Consider the following 20,338-nt stretch of genomic DNA (forward strand, 5'->3'; position numbering starts at 1 on the left):
CAACCAGGAAAGTCAAAATTATATATATATTCTGTAATAACATTTTATTTAGAATGCAGCATTATTTTTTTTAATAATTGACAATATTTGAAATAAATTATAATTATCAATTGATTTTGTTACAAATAAAATCTGGCAAACAATAGTCATGATTAATTTCAATAGCCCTAATAAAGTCTATGCTTTACGGCTATAGATTTTTTTATTTTCAGAAAAATTCTTACACTTCGGAGAAAATTTCATAATTCTGAGAATTAATTTCTAAGTATTAGAATGCCTTGTGAATTCGAGCCCTGAGATCTTACCATCCTCAATAACTTGTACACAACTACTGTTTAAAAATGCTGATTCACAAAATACTTACTGTAAAACTTAAATTCAATGCACACAATCTCAAATAGCTGCCTGTCCCTTTTATTCGCTGCGCATCGGCACACATTTAAGCAAATAAACGTCTGTTTAAAAAAAAAAAAAAAATTATGAGTGAACTTCAGTAAGTACCGTAAAGATTGGGCAAAAGAAGAGAAAGGAGAGCAACATTATTGCCATGGATGAAACAGCAGTCTGGTTTGACATGGTTGGCTCAACTAGCAAGATCTCACGGTCTCACTTCAGTATTCAACGTTTGTCCAGGGGGGGATAAACCTCTATGGGTGAAGTGAAAGTAGGTAAGGGTTAAAGGTTGTTAAAACAGAAAATATATATTTTTAAAAGCAACAAAAACTTGACGGTTAAGTTGTCCCTAGTGGATGGAATGGAAGGCATCTCCCGATGTCCCGGGGACCTGAACAATCGTTGATTACTGAATTCTATCTGGTAAGATCATGTTGGTGCTGATGCATGACATTGGGGATGTATGATAGGCAGCCTAGTCTTTGCAAGTCTGATCTGTGATGAATTTGTTATGTTTGTACTGGTCAAAAACAGTGTGCTAGTCTTTTCAAAATTTTATTGAGGAAAAGCTGTGTGCATTAAGGATAGACACCTGTCTCAAATAGGAGCCTGTCTCTAATAAACGCCGGTTATGTTCAGTGATTGAAGCAAATAAACACCCAGACTATTAATTTAAGTTTTAGGGTATTTGGACCACATCGTGTTGGCTTTCCAAAAGCAATTTTTCTTATGAAAGGCCTTCCATCTTGACAGGGAGAGGATGAGACAACACTCAAGTCAGTAACACTAACAGTTTATACATTTTTATACCATGGTTTTGTTGAACATTCAATTCTGATTGGCTGAAGGGTGCTTGATAGGTGGGCATACATTTGATTAACCATTCAGTTGCAACATCCTCCAGAGTTACACCTTTGTGTATTCAGACCCCTTGACTTTTTCCACATTTTGTTACATTACAGCCTTAATGAATACGTTTCTTTCCTTAACAATTTACACATAATACCCCATAATGACAATGAGAAAACACGTTTTTAGAAAGGTTTTCAAATGTATTAAAAATACCTTATTTACATAACTATTCAGACCCTTTGCTTTGAGACTCGAAACTGAGCTCAGGTGCATCCTGTTTCCATTGATCATTCTTGAGACGTCGCTACAACTTGATTGGAGTCCACCTGTGGTCAATTCAATTGATTGGACATGATTTGGAAAGGCACACACCTGTCTATATAAGGTCCCGCTGCAAAAACCAAGCCATGATGTCGAAGGAATTGTGCGTAGAGCTCAGACAGGATTGTGTCGAGGCACAAAACATTTCAGCAGCATTGAATGTGCCCAAGAACAGTGTCCTCCATCATTCTTAAATGGAAGAAGTTTTGAACCAAAGACTTCCTAAATCTGTCTGCCAGGCCAAACTGAGCAATCGGGGAGGTGACCAAGAACCAGATGGTCACTCTGACAGAGCTCCAGAGTTCCTCTGTGGGGATGGGAGAACCTTCCAGAAGGACAACCATCTGCATCACTCCACCAATCGGCCTTTATGGTAGAGTGGCCAGATGGAAGCCACTCCTCAGTAAACGGCACATGACAGCCCGCTTGGAGTTTGCCAAAAGGCACCAAAATACTCTCAGTCCATGAGAAACAAGATTCTCTGGTCTGATGAAATGCCTGAATGCCAAGCGTCATGTCTGGAGGAAACCTTGCACCATCCCTACGGTGAAGCGTGGTGGTAGCAGCATCATGCTGTGGGGATGTTTTTCAGCGGCAGGGACTGGGAGATTAGTCAGGATCGAGGGAAAGATGAACGGAGCAAAGTACAGAGATCCTTGGTGAAAACCTACTCCAGAGCGTTCAGGACCTCAGACTGGGGCAAAGGTTCACCTTCCAACAGGACAACGACCCTAAGCACATAGCCAAAACAACGCAGGAATGGCTTCGGGATAAGTCTCTGAATGTCCTTGAATGGCCCAGCCAGAGCCCGGACTTACACTTGATTAAAAATCTCTGGAGAGACCTGAAAATAGCTGTGCAGCGACGCTCCCCATCCAACCTGACAGCTTGAGAGGATCTGCAGAGAAGAATGGGAGAAACTCCCCAAATACAGGTGTGCCAAGCTTGTAGTGTCATACCCAAGAAGACTTGAGGTTGTACTTGCTGCCAAAGGTGCTTCAACAAAGTCCTGAGTAAAGGGTCTGAATACCTATGTAAATGTGATATCAGTTTTTGATTTGTAATAGATTTGCAAAAATTTCTAAAGACCTGTTTTTGCTTTGTCATTATGGGGTATTGTGTGTAGATTCATGAGGGAAAAAATTATTTAATACATTTTAGAATAAGGCTGTAATCTAACAAAATGTGGGGGGAAAAAATCAGGGGGTCTGAATACTTTCTGAATGCACTAACGTCTCCCCCTACTTTTATTCAAAACATCTTAAACCTGCAATTAACAATCCAACCCCAATACAGTACATACTATTCAACTATACACTTCACATATAGCAGTGGATCATGGACCCTACTCAGCCACAGGTTTAGACTTGCTCTTCTTTTCTTTGGCTTTGGGATCCTCTGACTCAGGGTCCCCCAGGGGAGGGGAAGGGGCATTCTCCACATCATGCTCTTCATCTAGCGGCGTGGAGGTGGACTTGGGTGGAGCCTTAGAGCCTTAGGGATGAGATAAAGGATATTTTTCTCTTACAACGTCTGACACGCATTACCGTGGAATCGTATCACATGGAAACTAAAAACTTTCTACTTCACTTTGTGCAGTGGTGGACAACCGTTAAAAAAAGGTAGGATCATATGCAATCTGTGTTTGATCAAAGGTGCAAAAAAATCAAGTAAGGTTTGGTGTCTGGATATGGTTGATCCAGACCAGCCTACTGCAGAACTCTCTATTTAGAGAAAGATGATATGGAATTACAACTAGAATCCAAAGACTCATTATAAATTAATGGGTGAACGAAAACATTCAAAGGCAGCAACATGGCGTCCATCTCTTAATTTGACCTCCGCTTTCACTGCCACACACACCTGCAGCTAGCTGGATGCTTTTGCTGGCAGCTGAAGACATGGCCTGCCCAAGGGCCTGGTTGGTGCCCAGGGGCTGCAGGGACGTGGTCTTGGAACGCTGACCGACTTTGGAGTCCTTACCTGGCTTGGTCCACACCGAGGTCTCTCCCACCTGGAGAGCAGATGCCAACTTCTGGGCCATCTCAATGAGCTGGGACAAAAAGGGTACAGACCGCTCAACATTAGGGATATGTGTTAGACTGGGAGCCAGCTTGAAGTGTTCAAGAAAGGAGCCCTGCTTCAGTATCAGAACATTAAGAACACGGTCAACACACTGACTTTTTATGATGTGATTGTGGATCTATCAGGAGTCAACAGCACTGATATGTTTTTTCCCGGCTTTTTCAGTACCCATTTTCTACTTTTTGGTGTTAATGACATTGCATTATGAGCAACATGTTACATAACATCATTACTGCAGTGCAGATTGCACTGGTTACACTTTATACCTAATACTCTCCAGTCTATGATGTGTTAACTCTTAAAGGGTCAATACACAGTTGAAACAATAACAAAATGACACCCTGGTAAATTCATAGAGCTATTTATGCAAGGACTGACATTCCAAGATAAAGCAATTATCATATTTTTAAAGCTATATAATGTTTGTGGTAAAACAAGCTTATATTTTGGGTTTTAATGGTGTACGACAGTTGAACTAAGCTCATGAGCAGGGGTGAAAGTAAGACGAAGGTAAAGAAATAGTTGGGATACACCGTACCGGTAAAACATGAGCCTATCACAATTTTTTTTAAGATCACAAGAAAACTATGCTATTACATCATTACATCGTCATTTATTATGACTGCCTGTCAGCCGCATTAAAAATATGGTAGGCCTATATACTCCAAAATGCGGTGTGGTTCGACGTGAACACAAAAATAACTGGCCGGGACCGAGATCCGCGCGGACAGCAGTGGACTCATCAATCAATGTCATTACCCTTTTTGGTGTTTTAATAGACGTCTTTTTCCATTCATCAAATGGCGTGTGCACATTGCACTGTTGTAGATGATGGAATTATTTTAAAGTGGACAAACATGGGCAGGTAGCCTACTTTATGAAGTGATTTGTTTAACAATCAGATGAAAACATCATGCCACATTAAAAGGTCAAACATTTTTACAGTTAAATGACATGGTCTTTACTCTTAGGTGTACCGGGAAGAAACGATGGGTCTTTCTCAATAAGCATACTACCGTGCTCCACACTCATGCTCCGAGTGCATTCTCAGAGGATGTTCTTGTGAGTAAGAGAGTGTAGAGAACGCATAAAACATTTACATTTGAGCAGCACTTGCACTCCCTCTACTGTATTACCTCACGCTGCACCTCCCCATTCACTGAACTTTCATCCAGCCAGGACAAATGGTAACAATAGAGACGAAACAAGATACACAAAGCATACATTTTACTTCATTATTATCAGCTAGCTATATGTGAATCGTAATAATCTAGCTAGCCAGCTAGTTAAACAGGCAAAAATGACCTAAAATGAATGTTATGCAAGGTAGATGTCAATTCTTCGTGGGGAGCTACTAGTTGGCGGCCAATTCTCGTGGCTATCTAGCTAGCTAACAGTAGCTAGCCAGTTATCCCTGTTGACTTACTATGGGCATACCCATTCACTCAACCTTCTTCCAGCCAGGACAATGGCAATAGACAAAACAAGATATACACAAAGCAAACATTTTGCTTCATAACTATTAGCTATCTATATGCGAATCATAACCTAGCGAAACAGTTTAACAGGCAAAGGTTACCTAACACTAATGTTATGCCAGGTAGATTTCAATTATTCGTAGGTAGCTAGCTGCCAGTTATTTGTGGGTATCTAGATAGCTAACAGTAGTAGCTAACCAGATAGCCCTATTGACTTACTATGAGATTGCGATCTTCACTACAGTGGGTATTGTAGGCAGGTAAACATGCCAAAATTAACACAGATGTATTTATCAAGATAAAATATTGTAGTCAGGCAACATATGAGATGTGAATGGGCAACATTTTATTCCGAAATCTGGGTTTATTTTCTCTCGCTTCAGCTAAAATAATGGTTGATTTCAAGTAGTGTTGCGCTATTTTCTACATGGTTCTACATATTTATGTGCAAACTTTCTATTGAAGCTTGCAGCGATGCATGCTTTAAATATGTACAAACGGAGTACACATCCGAGAAGTGCCCTCCATGCTCTGTTTCGTGTATTTTGATTTAGACTCATACTCCAACCCTCCCGTGCTCCAATTTGCATGCTCAGAGCAGGGTAGTATGCATTTTTGAGAAACATCCTATATCTACTTTCACCACTGCTTATGAGGCATGTATAAGTTATATTCTTCAAGAATCAATGACTATACAGTATATCACTCATTTATAAGTCCAAAATTGTATTTATCAATTGCGGATTGCCCCTTTTAAAGAGTCTGTGAGTAATGGTACCTCAAAAACACAGACATGTACGCATGTACGTTCACACACACACACACACACACACACCTCTGGGTCAAATTCTTCATTATGGCTGCTTTCCATCACTTTACTCTCCATCTCCAGGTACTGTTCTGTGGCTCCTTTTTTGTCTCCTTGATTGTACAACAGGACTGCGAAATTCAGATTGATCAAGGGGTTACAGCTGTGAAAGATAGGCACAGAACAGTATACATGAGTTTAAGAACTATTAGACAATAGATTTTGTAATATTAAAAGGCCTGAAAATGTAGGATTGAGGATGATACCCCCCTCCCCCCACCCCGCCGTTCATTAAAAAAAATTAATTCAGGTAAAATACTTACTCATCCAACAACACTGCTTGCTCGTATGATCGCTTGGCATTCTCCCCGTCATCCATATTAGTAAGTGCAACTGAAAGAACATTTAAAAAATCTGATTGTCAATCAGTCATGACCAATAAGCCATGATCACACATTAGAATTTAGACATTGCTTTAAGCCACAAGAAAGTACTTGTCCACAAGAAATTCAATAAATTGGAATGGACATTCAAATGCAAGTGGGGGAAAATAGAAGAAGAGAAACACATCAGGCAGTGCCTGCTTGATGCCAAGTCAACAAGGTTAAAACTACAATCTGGGATTAACAGGCAAGATAATATATATATATATATATATAGAAGCCAAGAAATGAGCGAAACAGGCAAAAAAAAAGTATGTGTTGAAAGACATTGAATCGGAGATGGCAGCCATAAGGAAAAACACGAGGTACATTTGTGAAACTATAGTATCAGTGAAAATGCCCAGGGGAGCATACATAAAAATCATCCCTGTATGGTGGCACTAAGGGTCAAAGTAGGTTACTACATTTTACAAGCTACTTTGTCCCTTGGTGCCACGGTACTTTTGCAATTAGTTCTCCTGTACCTGCCAGCAGCATATAGAGCTCTGCCATCTTTGGCTGCAGGTTGACGGCAGCACTGAGGAAGTGGAAGGCTGAGGCGTACTGCTGCATGGTGAGATGCACCAGGCCCAGGTTGTACAGGATTTTCCAGTCAAACGGAGACAGGTAGTTGGCCCTCTTCAGACAGCTGATGGCCTGAGGATGTGGAGGAATAGAAGATAAAAGGCTAAAGAAAGCCTGTATACCCAGTAGCTGGTTATGTCAATAACACAAAGTGAATGGTTTAGATTTGTAGTGGTCGTAGTTTCACAAATGCATTTCTATGTGGTACGTATTTGTAGATGTTAGGTATTTTCTCATTCTTTTTAAAAATAATTATGGGACTGACAGAGACAAATATTGGTTATGTGTAACGGTACCTCAAAACACACACACACAACCCTCTAGGTCAAATTGTGAACTATGGCTGCTTTCCAGCACATCAAATATTGGGATCAGACTGAAAATGTGGCATCGGTTGGCCAATTGGTCGGAGGGAAGTCTAGTTCGAAATGAGTCAGAGAGATGGAGCGAAACAGGCAAATTGGAGGTTGTCACCCCATGAATTTCCCTACCGCCACATATTTCTTGTTTCCGAAGAAGCACATGCCAATGTTATTCCAGAGGGGTGAGCTCTCAGGTACAGCATAAGCTGCCACGCGGTACTTATTCATGGCAACATCATAGTCCCCATGCGTCTGCATCATGCTGCCAGCTGCCAGTATGGCCTGAAGAGAGTAAAACACACACACACTGCTGCAGTGATATTTAAGTCAGTTGCAAATATAGCATCCAATAGGATAGGGAGTATTAGGGAGGGCCTCTCCTACCTTAAAGTTGTTGGGGTCATATGTCAGGGCATTCCCAAGGTGTTCAAAGGCTTTCTGATATTTGCCTTGCTGGAGAGGAAATAGACTGATTTAGTTTCAAACTCACAAACATGACTTGACCCATCATGGTTGGAGTGTGATCTTAGGAGGGACTGAAAGGCCTCGACTTACCTGCATGTATAGCAGGCCAAGAGTGGTGAGAAGATCCGTGTTTTCAGGAGAAAACCTGAAATAAGAGGATTTTTTATTTACTCAACCTTTATTTAATCAGGATGTAGGAACTCCAAAGTGGCGCAGTGGTCTAAGCTGTACCGCTAGAGATCTTGGTTTGAGTCCGGGCTCTGTCGCAGCCGACCGCGACCGGGAGACCCATGGGGCGGCGCATAATTGGCCCAGCGTCGCCCGGATTAGGAGAGGGTTTGGTCGGCAGGGATGTTCTTACCGCATCGTGCACCTACAACTCCTGTGGCGGGCCGGGTGCAATGCACGCTGACACGGTTGCCAGGTGTACGGTGCTTCCTCTGACACATTGGTGCGGCTGGCTTCCGGGTTTAGCGGGCAGAGAGGCTTGGCTGGGTTTGTTTCGGAGGACGTAGGACTCTTGACCTTCGCCTCTCCCGAGTCTGTACGGGATTTGCAGCTATGGGACAAGACTGTACCAGTTGGATACCATGAAATTGGGGTAAAAAATATATTTAAAAAATAATTTACAAAAATTACATTAAAAAAACAAAAACAGGATGGCCCATTTAACCAGGTCAGAAGACCTCTTTCCCAATGACATAATGTATGTTCGTAGATGGCCTAATATACTAACTACGTGAACTAAGCAAGCTCATGGAAATAACGCTAACAAACATTTCCTTGTTAATCTATATGTAACATTAAAACAACACACAGAAAAACATATACCGTAAAGCTTCAATTAATAGCCCAGGCATTTACTTGCTTAAATCACTGAACACAACAGGCGATTATTAGAGACAGGCTTATATACTGAACAAAAATATAAACGCAACATGCAACAATTTCAAAGATTTTACAGAGTTACAGTCAATTGAAATAATTTCATTAGGCCCTAGTCTATGGAATTCACTTGACTGGGCAGGGGCGCAGCCAAGGGTGGGCCAGGGAAGGCATAGGCCCACCCACTGGGGAGCCAGGCCAATCAAAATATTTTTTTCCCCACGAAAGGGCTTTATTACAGAAAAAAAATACTCCTCAGCAGCAGCCCCCCCTCCTCAGGCGATCCCGCAGGTGAAAAAGCCGGATGTGAAGGTCCTGGGCTTAGAGGATGGTTGGACGTACTGCCAAATTCTCTTGATATGCCACACCTGCCAGGTGTATGGATTATCTTGGCAAAAGAGAAATGCTCACTAACAGGGATGTAAACAAATTTGTGTACAACATTTGAGAGAAATACATTTTTTGTGCGTATGGAACATTTCTTTGACTTTTTATTTCAGCTGATGAAACATGGGACCAACAACTTTACATGTTGCATTTCTATTTCTGTTCAGTATATTTGAGCAAGGCATCCATTTCCTTAATGCACACAGCTTTTGCTCATTTGCATAGTTAATTTTCTATTAAGGTATCTTTACTTTTACTCAAGTATGACAACTGGGTACTTTTTCAGCCACTTTTGTTGTTTTTTTGTTTGCCAGTTAGCTAGCGGTTCTCATCTGTTAGCAGTCAATGGCTAGCAGTTTCTTACTGGTGATAAAAAGGGATGATTGCCCTCATTTTTTTATCATTACTGATTTATTTCATGTAACAAATCAGACATTAAAAACTGTCAACAATTCATGTTAATCTTGTACACAATTCATTTAGAACCGGCATTTATTTGAAACAGGCGTTTATTTGCTGAAATGTGTGCCTATTGTGTGCCTACAGGCAGCTATTCGAGACTACGTTTAATTGAAGTTTTACGGTAGATAATAAAAGGGAACAGATGAGCAATAACCATTCTCAATCAGTCATGGAAATGCCAACACACTCACTCACAGACTTTAGTGGTCCTGTGTGACTCAGTTGGTAGCGCATGGTGCTTTCAACTCCAAGGTTTGTGGGTTCAAATCCCGCTGGGGCCACCATCCATAGGAAAATGTACACACAAGTCGCTTTGCATCTGCTAAGTCCCATATAATACTCACTCAACAGCACTCCTGTACACGTCGATGGCTTTGTCAGTGTCCCCTTCCAGCAGGTGAATCTTTCCCAGCATCATGTAGGTCAGGTCGTGCTTGCTCAACTCCAGGGCGATGTTCAACTGCTCTTCTGCCTGGCAGTACACACAAGCACACAGCTTTCACTTTCATTAATTTACAATGTTGGTGTTTGAAACATTTTAACAATACTACACTGACCAAAAATGTAAACGCAACATGCAACAATTTCAAGGATTTTACTGAGTTACAGTTTATATAAGGAAATCAATCCATTGAAATACATTTCATTAGGCCCTAATCTACAGATTTCACATGACTGGGAATTCAAATATGCATCTGTTGGTCACAGATACCATAAAAAAAGGTAGAGGAGTAGATCATCAGAAAACCAGTTAGTATCTGATGTGACCATCATTTGCCTCATGCAGCGCGACATCTCCTTCAAATAGAGTTGATCAGGCTGTTGATTGTGGCCTGTGGAATTTTGTCCCACTCCTCTTCAATGGCTGTGCAAAGTTGCTGGATATTGGCGGGAACTGGAACATGCTGTCGTACACGTCGATACACGTCGATCATCCCAAACATCCTCAATCGGTGACATGGCTAGTGAGTATGCAGGCCATGGAAGAACTGGGACATTTTTCAGCTTCCAGGAATTGTGTACAGATTCTTGTGACATGGAGCCATGCATGATCATGCTGAAGCGGCAGATGAATGGCACGATAACGCGCCTCATCAGGATCTCGTCACGGTATCTCTGTGCATTCAAATTGCCATCGATAAAATGCAATTGGGGTCGTTGTCCATAGCTAATGCCTGCCCATACTATAACCCCACCGCCACCATGTGGCACTCTGTTCACAATGTTGACATCAGCAAACCGCTGATACACGTGGTCTGCGGTTGTGAAGCCGGTTGGACGTATTGCCAAATTCTCTAAAACGATGTTGGAGGCGGCTTATGGTAGAGAAATGAACATTCAATTCTCTGGCAACAGCTCTGGTGGACATTCCTGCAGTCAGCATGCCAATTGCTCGCTCCCTCAAAACTTGAGACATCTGTGGCATTTTGTTGTGACACAAAACTGCACATTTTAGAGTGGCCTTTTATTGTCCCCAGCACAAGCTGCACCTGTGTAATGATCATGCTGTTTTATCACTGGTGGCGCAGTGGTCTAGGGCACTGCATCGCAGTGCTAGCTGCGCCACCAGAGTCTCTGGGTTCACGCCCAGGCTCTGTCGCAGCCGGGAGGTCCGTGGGGCGACGCACAATTGGCATAGCGTCGTCCGGGTTAGGGAGGGTTTGGCCGGTAGGGATATCCTTGTCTCAGTATGTAAAATGTAATAAAATGTATGCACTCTACTGTAAGTCGCTCTGGGTAAGAGCGTCTGCTAAATGACTAAAATGTAAATGTAAATCAGCTTCTTGATATGCCACACCTCAGGTGGATAGATTATCTTGTCAAAGGAGAAATGCTCGCTAACTGGGTTGTACACAAATTTGTGCAAAACGTTTCAGAGAAATAAGATTTTTGTGCCTGAGGAACGTTTCTGGGATATTTTATTTCAGCTCATGAAACATGGGACCAACACTTTACATGTTGCATTTATATTTCTGTTCAGTGTATTTTCAAGAGGGACTAAAAGATGTAACTTACACTGTTGAAGTCTTTGGTATAGATGTAGCACACACCTAAGTTGTGGCTGATCTCCTTCAAGTAGAGAGGTTGAAAAAGGGGCATTGAAAATGTGATAGCCTGTAAACTATATTTCTTATCTGGGAATCATAAATACGTAAAATGTGGAGTAAAACTTTTCATACTTACATTTTTTTTTTAACTGGTCTTCACAAAGTAGTATATTTATAAACCAAAGTTACTTACCCAGTCTTTCTCATTGAGCTGTGAAGCCTCATTGTAAACCTCTATGGCAGCCTTATGCTTACCAAGGAGAAATCTAGAAAAGCAAAAATGAACAAAATGTCTAAATTGCCAAATCATATGTACATACCTGGGATTCAGACTTAGGAAAGTAAGCAATTTTCCATGGATCAATAAGAGTTAAAAAAAATTGTATTCAAAAATATCTTGCATGGGCACAACACACGCAAAGGCAGCAAATATCTTAGCAAATAGCCTTGAATTATAAAAAGGCCCCGATTTTTCGAAAAGTGTGCTCCTCACAGGGATCTGGCCACTTGTTTGAGGTTATCCGAGCTGCCAGGGTTGAGTATTGCACAGCTCTGGAACAGGTCCAGTGACTGCTGGATTTTTCCTTCCAGGCGAAGGATTAAAGCTGAACAGAGAGAGACAGACAGGCATCCCATCATGCTGTGAGAATCTAACATTTGGTCAGAGTTACACCTGACCTATTGTAATATACTTGTAACAATTGAACTGGTTCTGTTCTGCTAGACAATCGCCATACCTTGTACATAGACGGCATATTCACACATCCCCCCGGTTTCTTGTAGCTGCTCTTTGATGATTGACTGAATGAAGAAGAGGACAGCATGAAATCATACACTTTCAACAAATGCATGTTCCTGTCCATTGTTTTACAATGACACTTTATATGCAGTGTTGGGGAAGCTACTGTGAAAATATAGTTTACCAAGCTACCAATTACTTCACACTGGAAGAAGTTAAGTTACACTAAAGCTAACCTTTAAGGTCCAATGCAGCCATTTGTATCTCAATATCGAATTATTTATATGTAACAATTAAGTACCTTGTGATTGTTTTCAATTAAAATGGTCAAAAATAAACAAAATTAGCTTCTTAGCAAAGAGCATTCTCAAGCAAGAATTTTGCTTAGGACTGTCTGCGAGTGGTCTGAGCATAGAGATCCTATTAAATTACGTAATTAAAGTATTACTGAATAGCCGTTAATGGCAGAGAGTTTAGAACTCTTTCTTATTGGTCTATTAAGTCATTTACCACCTGGTGATGTCACCAGGAAGGCCAAAACTTGGTCTTTTCAAACAGCTCTTACACTAAAATGGCATTATCATAATTTTTGTTACAATTTCACAGTATTATCAGTGTGGAAATATATATAACACACAGAAAAATCAAGTTTTGACTGCACTGGGCCTTTAAGAAAAATACAGTTACTTAATTAACTAAAGACACGTTGAAAGACACTTCGAAAAACTACATCCAAACTACGTAGTAAATTATATCTAAGTGTCAGAGAATACAAATTGCAAGAACAGATCACTCTGGAGGCAGATGTTAACAGAATGTTTAATTTAGCCTATTAAACACAAAAACTGTTTCAAGTGTAGGAAAGTCCGATGTCAAAAACAAAAGGAAATTCTTGCCTACTTCATCCATATTTTATTTTTGCAAAAGAACTAGTGAGTAGTTCGCTACAGTAAAAGTAATGAACTACTAAAAACACTACCCATATCTGAATTTAGTTCAACTACCACCAAGCTACTACAAAATGTAGTAAAATTACTGGTTAAATACATGTAGTTCCCTACTCCCAAACACTGTTAATATGACACTTTTTCCTCACAGAGACAGAGACCTAACAAACAGATGTCCTCCTACCTTACAGATCTCATAGTCTTTACGGATGTAGTGAAGGTGGATGAGCCAGTTTCTTCTCTCCAAAATAGGGAGCTCAGGCGCTGAATAGAAATAAAGGCAGATAAAACCCAGACCTATCTAAAGTATGTCATATCTCCAGTAATTTCAATTAATTAAATATGCTGCTTGATTTGAAAGAATATGACTTATAAATAGCTTAGAGGTGCAATCTGCAATAGTTACTGCCGTTCAATAATTACTATTTAAAAGAATGATATACCAATTGATTCTTGAAGAATATAACTTATAAATATCTCAGGAGCTATGAACAACTGTCTTAATGGCCCAGTGCAGTCAAAAATACGATTTTCTTGTGTTTTATATATATTTTTGAAAAGGTTTCCTGAAATTTCAGCCTGTTTTCGTGGGATGAAGTTTTGGCCTGCCTGGTGATATCACCAGGCGGTAAATTAGCTGCCAATAACAGCTAGTTTTCAGTTTTTCCCTCCCGACTCAGACCCCTCCCAAACATTCAGCAGAATTCTTGCTTGAGAAATAGCTCTTTGCTAAGAAGCTATTTTAGCTCATATTGAGATAAAAACGTCTGCATTGGACCTTTAAGCAACCATAACTCTAAATAAAAGGTTGATCCACCCCTCAATGTAAACAACGTATGTTTAAAAAGTTATTTCCAGGACATCAAAGGCACTAAGGAAGCAAAGTGAATTGACCAACACAGCCTTGCCTTCCAGGCAGCTACCAAATCTGGTTTAGCTAAAGCTGATCTATTTTGGTCTAATCCTCTTCAAAGGGAAATGAACCTGCTCAATAATGACACCCAGTGGACAAAAAGAAACCTAGTCAAAAACATTTCTAATGCATTTCTAATGCATGCAAACAATATATATCTTTACTAAACCTTTAGTGTGGATTGAATATACCCATGAAGTAGTCACCTGTAATGTTTGTATTCAGTGCAACGCAAATTGGACAGCCTGAATTAAATCTGTGTAATTGAATAGTGGCAGCTACAGCTCACATCAGAGCTGTAGGCCTACATACTTCAGAAAATAAAGGGATAATGGCTACAGTAGAACAGTTTACATCAAAGAACATGTCTCCGGGAAATTGGAATGCTTGGTAAGATAGTTCAACTTTCAAGCCCAATGTTGTACATTTCTCTCTCAGTGTAAAATAGTTAGCATATTTGTCAGTAATGTCAATCTAGGAGGCTTCAATATGGGTTTGAACAACAAACCTTTTTTCGGACGAGGCTTCCTGATTTCAGAAGCTGGAGGCAGTTGAACATCCTGGGAAAGACACGCACAAACCATGCGTTACAAAACACATCATCATCACATTTGTTGCTCTATACTGAAAGTTCTCTATCTTGGTAACTTGATATGCACATTTTGGGGGGATTGTATGAACAGTGGACTAATGAACAACATATTAAAATATAGTTTGAGTGAACTATCCCTTTAACCTGTAGATAATACAAAATAATGAAGTATATTGTGGCACATGCCACTTGTAAATCATCTCAGTCCTGGGGGGGGGGGGGGGGGGGTGTCTTTCAGTCAAAGTAACCAAATTACATCCAAAACAAAGTCATAGGCCAAATGTTTGACTCAGAGTAAATCAATATTTGTACTACAGTATTCCTGACGCAAGGCTACTTTATACCTCTTTCAGAATGACACAAGTGCAATATGGGTTAATTCACTCTGAGTGCAATTACAGTAGTATTCATATTGACACACATGACACGACTGACATGCAGTGTTGTTAAGTTGCAGCAGAGAAGCGAAATGGATGCAATCAATTACAAGTAATCTGTACAAGCCTCAACAAATCTAACTGATGATTAAAATAAAATCAGTATGCACTGCATATTTTATTTATGTAACCTTTATTTAGCCAGAGTGATTGAGAACTAAGTCTACAAAGAAGAGGTGCACAAGCTGTACATTTGTTATTTAAGTCTACAATATTTATCAGAAAAGCATTATTTTTGGAGGCTACATGGGGAGCAGGAGGACGTATCTCGAGGTGGGACGCATCTTCTCGATACAACACGCACCTTTATAAATCTTGCAAGGCAAGTCAAACTCTCTATCAGTTAAGGCTAAAATAATGGATATACTGCTCTATTCGCTAAATAAATGCTGCATATAACACAACTAAATGCAAATGTGCAATGGCAATTTGTTAAATTGTTCTAATTAAATGGCTTACCGCTACGGGATTGTCGTCTGCCATGTTTACTTCTATGGTCGGGTTCTTCTTCTTTGATGAGGTTTAACGGCAGTTGGCGTCCAATAAAATGTTGCATTACCGCCAGCTACTAGACTGGAGTACAACTCCCTTATACTTTCCTTGATAAAATAAAATAAACAAATACCCTACCATCTAACACTGCACTCACAATGTTTTAAATTATAAAATGTAACACCACCCTACTCCACTATTTTAATCTATTTAGTCCTACCTCAGGCCAACAACTTGAAAGGATGGGACACCACCAGTTAACAAACCCTGTAACTCTTCTGATGTCAAGTCTTGCACACCAAAATACCTCTCTGCAGCTGCCACCAAAACCTAAATTTTTTGCGATTTATGTTCCATCCCTACAATACAGTTGATAACTATTTCTATAAATGCTAAAAATCCAATCTTACTGAAACATATATCACTTGTTGGCCGATCCCTCTGTACTGGTACAGATCTACAACTCACAGCACTCCTCTCAGGATCCCTCCCCCTTGAACCATCTCCCTCTACTTTCTTCACAACCTCAGCAAATGACAACTTCTGCACTACTCTAACCCTGGAAACCTCAACCTGCCTCTCTCGCACGGGACATTTCTGATCCCCAGCCCCATGGGCACCCCTACAATTAATACACTACTGTCCCCACTGCTACACATTCCTTTGTCTCAGGCCCTTCCGCACACTTCTCACACCTAGAAACCTCCATCCTACACACTGCTGCCACATGCCCATAACTTTGACACCTGTAACAACGTTACAGCACAAAATCTCATACAGGATAACTTTAATATCCTAACTTCACTTTGTCGGCCAAAGACTCAACATCAAATCTCAAAAGAACAGACAATGACTCTTCTGTTTCACCATTCACGCCACCCTGTCTGCGTCGCACCAAACGACGAGCATCACAAACACCAGGAATCTTCCCCTTCAGTTGGTCAACTTTTACATTTACTGATGCCCCAGTAATCACTCCTTTCAATGGCACCCTTTTCTTGAGAGCAAAAAAACAACAAATTTCTTGCCCCCATTCGTTTAACACGGAGCACCTTCTCCCTCTGACCAGCATAAACACAAAGAAAATAAGGAAGAGCCCTACTAACTTCTAACAAACCCTTCTTTGGAGGGAATATACAGTCAAAGTCAGAAGTTTACATACCCCTTAGCCAAATACATTTAAACTCAGTTTTTCACAATTCCTGACATTTAATCCTAGTAAACATTCCCTGTCTTAGGTCAGTTAGGATCACCACTTTATTTTAAGAATGTGAAATGTCAGAATCATAGTAGAGAGAATGATTTATTTCAGCTTTTATTTCTTTCATCACATTCCCAGTGGGTCAGAAGTTTACATAGACTCAATTAGTATTTGGTAGCATTGCCTTTAAATTGTTTAAGTTGGGTCAAATGTTTTGGCTAGCCTTCCACAAGCTTCCCACAATATGTTGGGTGAATTTTGGCCCATTCCTCCTGACAGAGCTGGTGTAACTGAATCAGGTTTGTAGGATCCTTGCTCACACACGCTTTTTCAGTTCTGCCCACAAATTTTCAATAGGATTGAGGAGAGGGCTTTGTGATGGCCACTCCAATACCTTGACTTTGTTGTCCTTAAGCCATTTTGCTACAACTTTGGAAGTATGCTTGGGGTCATTGTCCATTTGGAAGACCCATTTGCGACCAAGCTTTAACTTCCCGACTGATGTCTTGAGATGTTACTCCAATATATCCACATAATTGTCTTTCTTCATGATGCCATCTATTTAGTGAAGTGCACCAGTCCCTCCTGCAGCAAAGCACCCCCACAACATGATGCTGCCACCCCCGTGCTTCACGGTTGGGATGGTGTTCTTCGGATTTGAAGCCTCCCCCATTTTCCTCCAAACATAACGATGGTCATTATGGCCAAACAGTTCTATTTTTGTTTCATCAGACCAAAAAGTACGATCTTTGTCCCCATGTGCAGTTGCAAACCGTAGTCTGGCTTTTTTATGTCAGTTTTGGAGCAGTGGCTTCTTCCTTGCTGAGCAGCCTTTCAGGTTTTGTCGATATAGAACTTGTTTTACTGTGGATATAGATACCTGTGTACCTGTTTCCTCCAGCATCTTCACAAGGTCCTTTGCTGTTGTTCTGGGATTGATTTGCACTTTTCGTACCAAAGTACATTCATCTCTAGGAGACATCTCTAGGATCTCTAGGAGACAGATATGATGGCTGTGTAGTCCCATGGTGTTTATACTTGTGTACGTACTATTGTTTGTACAGATGAACGTGGTACCTTCAGACGTTCTACAATTCTTTTTCTGAGGTCTTGGCTTGATTTTCCCATGATGTCAAGCAAAGTGGCACTGAGTTTGAAGGTAGGGCTTGAAATACATCCACAGGTACACCTCCAATTGACTCAAATGATGTCAATTAGCCTATCAGAAGCTTCTAAAGCCATGACATCATTTTCTGGAATTTTCCAAGATGTTTAACGGCACAGTCAGCTTAGTGTTTGTAAACTTCTGACCCACTGGAATTGTGATACAGTGAACGATAAGTGAAATAATCTATCTGTTAACAATTGTTGGAAAAATGACTTGTGTCATGCACAAAGTAGATGTCCTAAACGACTTGCCATAACTATAGTTTGTTAACAAGAAATTTGTGGAGTGGTTGAAAAACGAGGTTTAATGACACCAACATTAGTGTATGTAAACTTCCGACTTCAACTGTAAATGCTGGCTCTTGGGCTCTGAGTCCCACCTCTTCTGCCACACATCTATCATAATGGCTTTAATCTTACATTTGTCTTCACCTCTACCCAGTGGAGCATGAATATCAATTATATACATTTATTCTGTACAGGCTTCCTTCTTTTCACTCTGTCATTTAGGTTAGTATTGTGGAGTAACTATAATGTTTATTTCTCCTATCACAGCCATTAACTCTGTAACTGTTTTAATCCTTAAGAGATATCTGGATGGGCTGCGTCTCAATCTGCCACATCCGCCTATGTCAGCCATCCGCATTTGCTGTGGAAGGTGGCAGAGCTAGAGTGGTGTTTGTCAGACCTCCCGAAAATCAGTCTTCTCACAAAATGTCTGTAGCGTCCGAACGGTTTGCTCTACGGGACTCGTCTGAAGTTAACCCATACAAATGAATGGAAGTATGGTGGTAGTTCTGTGCCAAGAAAAATAAGGGGTTAAATATGTGCAAAAAAATTACAAATATATATTTCCTGAGTTTTCTTATATCTTTTAGATATAGTACAGACACTTCAAAACCTTATTCCTTATGATACATTTTTTTACTGTCTTTTTGGCCATTTGTGAACGTGTTATTCAATGCCTTTCTATGGGCTATAGTAGTAACGGCCAAATTAATTATTTTATCAAATAATTTTTCTATATTTTTGGGGAAAATTATGAACACACAAAGAGACGAAAGATAAATTATTACATTTTTAGATTTTTATTGGTCAAATATTTGGGGAAGCCTGGCTTTACCTGGCAAACATGAATGCACACAACTGATACAGACAGGGAATCTGAGCATACTACATTTCTGACCGTTTGAGTGTCCTCCACCCACTGGAGAGCAGTTACTATCGCCAACAGTTCAACTCAGTATATTGACAATTCATTAGTTCATCATTGTGAATAAGAATTTGCTCTTAACTGACTTGCCTAGTTAAATAAAGGTTAAATAATTTTTTTAAATTATTATTATTATTTTTATCTGTAAGTCTTCAACATATCTCCACATTAAATTCAGGAATGTAAACACCTGCTCCTGTATGACCACTATCTGGGTCCTTGATTAAAAAAACATTAAAGCTTCTACTAATGTAATTGTCAACCAGTTCCCCTATGCCACTCCCTTCTGACTAATATTAAATTTTTTTCTACCAAGATTAGATCAACAGGATCCAGGAGTAAACATGGAGGAACATCCCCCATCACCACAGAAGGGCCAACCTCCAACTCTTCTCAGCAAACTTTCCATCCAAAGTCACTGCCTTGTCTATTAATACATTCCCAACATTCATCTAGATCAGTAACAGTGGGATGATCAATCTTACAGCCTTTCAGTAGCAACGGTAGGTTTTAGGTTTTAAAAACAATTCCAATAAATGCAACAGTTGGACAAAGGCTGAAGATACTCCAAACTTTTTGAATTTTTCTAATCCATCAGATATTATCTTGTAAGGGAGTGCGTAACTGGCGGCAGGGAAGTCAGGCGCAGGAGAGCAAAACTGGGTAATCAACGGAGCAGTTTTATTCATAAAAAACACCGGAAACCAGAACAAACAAATGGGTACAAAAACCGTTGCGCACCAGCGAAAACATGCACATGCACTTACAATAAACATTTCCGCACTAAGACATGGGGGGAACAGAGGGTTAAATACACAACATGTAATGAGGGAAATGAGACCAGGTGTGTGGGAAAACAAGACAAAACAAAAGGAAAATGAAAAGTGGATCGATGATGGCTAGAAGACCGGCGACGCCGACCACCGCCCGAACAAGGAGAGGAACCGACTTCGGCGGAAGTCGTGACATATCTGAATTATAGCACATGAAACCTTTTACTGGCACAGACAAATAATGAATGTAGTTCAGTGATTTTGGTAGGAATTCAGGTATTCAATTTATTGTGAAATTTAGAAGGCACTCA

General features: G+C 40.3%; 1 protein-coding gene across 4 annotated transcripts; it reads right to left on the bottom strand.

Moving 5' to 3' along the window:
* Positions 1-146: 146 nt before the first annotated feature.
* LOC139530379 (BBSome complex member BBS4-like) lies at positions 147-15,783 on the bottom strand. 4 transcript variants are annotated; one of them, XM_071326741.1, is made up of 17 exons: positions 15,641-15,783; positions 14,661-14,712; positions 13,424-13,503; positions 12,291-12,354; positions 12,047-12,158; positions 11,747-11,819; positions 11,522-11,575; positions 9,850-9,977; positions 8,133-8,330; positions 7,862-7,916; positions 7,691-7,759; positions 7,436-7,588; positions 6,845-7,016; positions 6,261-6,330; positions 5,965-6,100; positions 3,550-3,619; positions 147-3,060 (listed from the first exon to the last, which is right to left on the bottom strand). In XM_071326741.1, the coding sequence occupies exons 1-17, from the start codon at positions 15,662-15,664 to the stop codon at positions 2,912-2,914; spliced, it is 1,659 nt and encodes a 552-aa protein (XP_071182842.1). In that variant the 5' UTR covers positions 15,665-15,783; the 3' UTR covers positions 147-2,911. The 4 variants fall into 4 exon arrangements, with proteins under 4 accessions (XP_071182842.1, XP_071182840.1, XP_071182841.1 ...); XM_071326739.1 differs by having other exon boundaries at positions 3,430-3,619; positions 15,641-15,781; XM_071326740.1 differs by lacking the exon at positions 13,424-13,503 and having other exon boundaries at positions 3,430-3,619; positions 15,641-15,779.
* Between the last annotated feature and the right edge of the window lie 4,555 nt (positions 15,784-20,338).

The sequence above is a fragment of the Salvelinus alpinus genome, chromosome 9 (genome assembly GCF_045679555.1).
Source record: "Salvelinus alpinus chromosome 9, SLU_Salpinus.1, whole genome shotgun sequence".
Taxonomy (NCBI): Eukaryota; Metazoa; Chordata; class Actinopteri; order Salmoniformes; family Salmonidae; genus Salvelinus; species Salvelinus alpinus.

Excerpts from the sequence above, each read along its gene's own strand:
- LOC139530379 (XM_071326739.1), bottom strand. The coding sequence starts at position 15,664 with ATGGCAGACGACAATCCCGTAGCG. Across the intron at positions 11,820-12,046 it reads AAACAAGTGGCCAGATCCCT|ATTTCTCCTTGGTAAGCATA; the intron begins GTGAGGAGCACA and ends TTGCTTTTCTAG. Across the intron at positions 3,620-5,964 it reads ATGAAGAATTTGACCCAGAG|CTCATTGAGATGGCCCAGAA; the intron begins GTGTGTGTGTGT and ends TTTTTGTCCCAG.